This window comes from Loa loa (assembly GCF_000183805.2).
Source record: "Loa loa unplaced genomic scaffold supercont3.12, whole genome shotgun sequence".
Lineage (NCBI taxonomy): Eukaryota > Metazoa > Nematoda > Chromadorea > Rhabditida > Onchocercidae > Loa > Loa loa.
Window position 1 is genome coordinate 118,826 of NW_018108192.1, and position 5,514 is coordinate 124,339.

Below are 5,514 nucleotides of genomic sequence, written 5' to 3' on the forward strand. Positions count from 1 at the left end.
CGGTCTTACTCATTTGCTTGTACTTATCTTTATCAGCATTACTACCGTTTGACAAAGTTGCTTGCTTTTTGTATTCAGTACAATCTAAGGTCGATTATTTCTTGTGGTACCAAAGACAAAATCATATCAATTTTGCTTCAAATCTCTTGAATTCATTTTAAATCGATTTACCCCTAAGCTCGTCACAACAACCTACAAATACAAGCAACCCTCATCAAAGCCTAGTGAATTCGACTTTGAGGAGACATTTAATTAATTGTAAGCATTTTCCATCAATTGCACGATAATATAATTAAAACAAAAGACACCAACAAGCAGTAAGCAGCTCTTATCTTCATATCTTACCTCTTACCTTCATATTGATATCTTGAATTCTTTTGTAAAATGGAACAGATTTGTTACGATTCATCAGATCTCATGACTTGCTTGTGTACTTCATACGCCTACTATTCATACATGGAATATCGATTACGAATCGATTAGGTAACATATGGCAATATTCGCCATTTCGTCTCATTTGCCTTCAGTAGAGGGAGGACCTATGTCTATTGGTCACGATAATAGGAGAAATATTGACTAATTTCCCTCGAACAACATAAAGTAGGAAAATTGCTACTGGAACGGTATTCAATCTCATCTCATCCCATTTTTATGAAATTCAGCTTTCCACTTGTAGATTATCTGCTGTGGATACCTGCATTGCCGTCATTTATGTGTTTATTTGTTATTGAGAGCTATCAATTTGACGTCGACCCTGGACCGTTGCACAAACTATTATTTCTCACATCTCATACCCGCATAGTAAGGCAAATATCCCAAAAAGATCGCGAAGTATGTCAGGGAGGTAAGTGGCTAAATGCTGTAAGCAGATCAATTCCACTGAATTCGAACCAGTCCCATAATCCCATCACCAGTAAATGAGTGCCTTAAGTACTATGGAATAATACCGTAATAGAATGATTAGGCCAGGCCCAGTAACCCATTCTCTCTCCATCATCTGTCTCAATAAACTATTCCAGTGTCCATGGAGTGACGGGTAACATTCGAGTATCTTCGAGCCGAAATATTTCACCTCGGCACCAAAAACAGACCCTGGAGGATATGCAAAACGGCTGTGGACCAATGCTTGGAGAATGACACAGCCGCATGTACCTCAGGAACCTCTCTCTACTACCTTCTCCTTTCTACGTAGCCATCCAATCAAGGTAATTGCAAAAAATCCACCAAAAAAACCGCTCTACTGGCATAATGCCCGACCATTTCCATTGGTGCAAGCGCTATTTATATCTATGTCAATCGCATGGACCACGTATTTCGGTAAATCTAAAGGGACATCACACACATCTCATACATAACATTAGGCAGATTGATAACAACAATGGAAACCATCGGGAATAAACTGCATGGCGGAACTTAAAGTTGAACATTTCCTTGAACCTTGGCTTTGCTAACACTTCATTCTAAAATAGCTGAATCCCTAATTACATCTGATGTATGACTGGAACACCCGTTCATTAATTTAACGTTTTTATAGTATGCATACCATTAGTGGATCTTCCTGAATTACCTGAGACTCTCGCAACTCAGCAATGATTATCCACTTTGTGTAATCTTCCAAAAGCTTGAATGATTGCGCCTATGGGATTGATGACATAATCTTGCGGTCGCATTTTATGCTAAGAAGCCAACTTTAAATCGAAGGGCAAATATCGCAACCCAGAATCTTAACTTCTTCAGTTATTACTAATTTCTTCACTATATCGAACCGTTTTTCAAGAATTTCCCATACTATCTCCAATGGAATTGTTTCAGACAAGCAGTAAAAACTGTTCCTGTGCAATAAGCACCAATTGATAATATAAAATTTGATTCCACATTAATACATTTCTCTTTACAAGTCTGTCGCATGAGCCGTACTGGATGCAACTTAATGCGGAAGTTTCATTGGGCACATTTTTTGCAAATCGAATGGTTCAGATTGTTAGCCTAGTTCACTTACCACATATAATTGGCCTACAAGGAATTCACTAATAATTGTTCCATAAATCTCTAGTCATTTAAATAGAAAACTTTAGAATGGTCAGTGAATGGACAAATATGAATGTTGCTATCGTTCTCACAAATGAACCATCTGCAAGTTATTCATTACCTAACGGTTTTCCATGTACATGTAATTATGTGGCATCAATCATTAGCCTCTCAAATGTGTTGGGTTTGTCTGATATAAAAGGGAATTCACAATGCAAGCCTGTCAAAATTGATGTTATCTCTTAGAAAGAATGCAGCTTTGAAGTTAATTAGCATTTAGGAAATTTCATTGGAATTAAAAATGTTTTCAAATAAAAGTCCAATTTCTGTCTTTTCACAACTTTGAGAGAAAAAAAGTTGTAAAATTCGTTTTTTTGTGTTTCATTTTATTATCTCCAAAAAAAAAAAAAAGTGTTATTTTTTGTCGAAAAATGAAAGCCGGAAACATGAAAATAAGTAGTTTTAGGAGGGTGGACGATATGATAAGAGCGCATTTGAAAGCGTTCCATTGCCGAAGGGCTTATAAGGAGGTGGAAAAGACACGGGTTATCTGTACCGAGAATACTTTGTAAAATTGTTTTTTGTATCTCTGGGAAACTAACAATGGTTCTCCCCAAAACTACAAAAAATAAATTGTCAAATAAAATGATAGGAATGGAGCACAAACGGATACATTATCGCGCACACACACACGCACACGCACACACACACACACACACACACACACACACACACACACACACATACATACATATATACATACATACATACATACGCACACACATGACATGAAATTGGCCTTAAGGTGATAAATTTAATCGCCAATTAATGTGCCCAATCAACCTTCCATGGAAAAGCGATGGAAAAAGTGAGGATTTCATTGTAGAGTGCCAGGGCAATTATTTTGAGAATGAACTTTCAACAAATATTTTAACCTGTTCATACCATCAGAGCGGTCAATCACGCCAATCATTTCCCAGCTTAATTAAAGTTATCAAGTTCTAAAATTCATACTGCACGAAATTATTTTATTAAACCAATGCCATTTGAAGCTGGTCAAAATATCTGCAAACTTTTAGCGATTTTAATGGGACATAAGTTGGGTTTGTGCTGTTGGTCAAGGTATGTCAGGGTATTTACTTACAAAGTGAACCAAAAAGTTCATATAAATTTTTCCTTTTTACTTTAAATCATTACAGACCAAAGAGTAAAAATTCTCGGATCCTCAAAATAAAGGTAATGAAAATTTGTCCATCTCAACCAAAATTTATTCAAACAGCCATGAATTAGTAATTACAATTTTTATGGTGTTTTGAAAGGAGTAAATTCAAATTAAAAAAAAAGTGCCAGAACACAAATTCAATCAAGGGATCTTTCAAATAAATTTTTTCGTAACCAAAAATTAACTAAAAGGGAAAAATAAATTGTGTTACAAAATGGTCACCTTCAACTCTCCAAACAAAAACTCTGCGAACCTTTCTGCGAGGTCATGCACCATTGACCGATAACTAATAAATGATTTGATGTAACTCTCTGATAGCACTCCAATCAATAATATATATCTTGTCCTGCTTGCAGTGATGATTAATCAGGTTACAAATAAGCTTCATCATATCGCTACTGTACAAATACATATCCATTTAGTTCTACAAAATCCATTGTTACCCATCATGCAATGGATGGATAGATCGTCTTCTATCGTCCTAATAGATGCTAATATATGTCAAGACAATATCAGCAATAAAAATATGGAGGGCGCATTTGCAATCTGTATTCTGATGATGAAAAATGAAACGACAGATCTACGGACTTTAAGACTCAAGTGATTCAATGAAAAAGTCTTATCACTGGGATAGATCAAGTGATAAGAGTTTTGAATGAAACAGTTGATAGCGGAAGGGAAGGGAAGGGAAGGGTTATTTCAAAACTCTAACAACGCTGCAGATCCTTCTGCCTTACAGCATACATACGGTTAGCTCACTAAACAGCAAATGTTTTCCTAGACTATAGCATCAACCACAATGCCAACATTCCAGCATTATCACAGTCATAACAACACACTGAAAAGTCTCGAACTTTCCTGTCAAAGTGTCCAATCACATTACAATTACCAAATACTAATAGCTGTAATTATTAACAAATAACAGTTGGTAAATAATGTGAATAAACAATAGAAGGAATAATGCCAATAAATGACACTATTGCTGAACAGTCGTTGATATGGCTAAACTCACACATATCATTGCGTTAACCAACTTGTTCGTAACTTAGTGCGTCAACCGGACCACCTATAATCCAGTTCATTACGCCAAAATGTTTCACAGTTATGTGTCATTTCTCATAGCGACTGACCTGAAAGCTGATCTGTACTTAGATTTGGCTTATCTTCTACAGGCAATTAGTTTCCAAACAGTTAACTTAACTGCTCTGCTATCGTTTCTGATTATCCAAATTTGTTGGACGGTAGAGACATTATCCTTATGCTCCGATGAAGGTTGATACCAAAAATGGCATCAAGTCAATGAGGGACTTCTATGCATAGAAGTGCAGCAAGAAAGCAAATGCAAATCGTTACACTGGATCACCGTAAATTCCCCGTAAAGTGCGTGAGAATCTTAAATAAGCTTGTCAGCATTCATTCATTTCAACGTGTGTTACAAAGTCCTATTTTCCGCTGCAAGTGCGTGAGAGCTTCAGACAAGTCACGCAATGACATTTCTTTTTTCACTCAGAATCTGTGGGGTGATGCATATCTGCTGTAAGATAGTTGAGTAATAAATCGCTGAGACATGAGGAATTTCTCTCACTGTCAGTAAACGAAAAGGAATTAATTCGCTTACATTTGCGTTACATTAAGAACACTATGGAAAATTTAAATTTAATATAGGATGAAGAATTAAATCCAAGTCTTCTTAAGGGACCAAAAGATTTGTAGTCTACTTTTTGGCTTCCTCGTTTCACGGTCCAAGCCTTAACCAAACTTTTGGTCTTCTTAGGTGAGATCTTTTCAAATTAATTGAGAATAAGATCATTGGAAAATTTGTCAACATTCAAGACTGATATTGCAAAAGTATTTTTTTGATGCGATAAAAGCGTTCGTAAGAATACTGGAAGTATGCGAGGGAACTTGGAATATTCGTACGTTATGCGTTATTTTGCTACTTCCTTTCCCAAAAATTAATTAGCCCAGCCTTGCAATAATTTGGTAAGCCCGCATTTCCACATTTATGATCGATCTACAATTTGAAAAAAAAACACTGCCTGTCATTTTTTTTACCGCATATGAGAAAATAGCGAATAAAGCAGACCCCTGCGAAGTGTCAAGCAGACGATGACATCGACCCATCAATCAATACTTGCTTTTCATATTTCATTTGTGTCCACAGTTGATGATCGGTTTTGATTCGAACAAGCTAAGGTTTTAGGAAGTCTTTAATATTAAACTGATCTCTACTAACGATCACTTTTCACATTTACTACGATGGC

General features: G+C 36.2%; 2 protein-coding genes across 2 annotated transcripts; both read left to right on the plus strand.

Annotated features, from left to right (window-relative positions):
* Positions 1–490: 490 nt before the first annotated feature.
* LOAG_09748 (hypothetical protein) lies at positions 491–1,355 on the plus strand (the record flags this gene model as incomplete). The annotated part of the gene is made up of 3 exons (XM_003145274.1): positions 491–551; positions 677–801; positions 1,059–1,355. The coding sequence occupies 3 exons, from the start codon at positions 491–493 to the stop codon at positions 1,353–1,355; spliced, it is 483 nt and encodes a 160-aa protein (XP_003145322.1).
* A 721-nt stretch (positions 1,356–2,076) lies between these two features.
* Positions 2,077–3,854, plus strand: LOAG_09749 (hypothetical protein; the record flags this gene model as incomplete). Its single annotated transcript, XM_003145275.1, has 3 exons — positions 2,077–2,212; positions 3,108–3,131; positions 3,607–3,854. 3 exons carry the CDS (start codon positions 2,077–2,079, stop codon positions 3,852–3,854), a joined length of 408 nt encoding a protein of 135 aa, XP_003145323.1.
* Between the last annotated feature and the right edge of the window lie 1,660 nt (positions 3,855–5,514).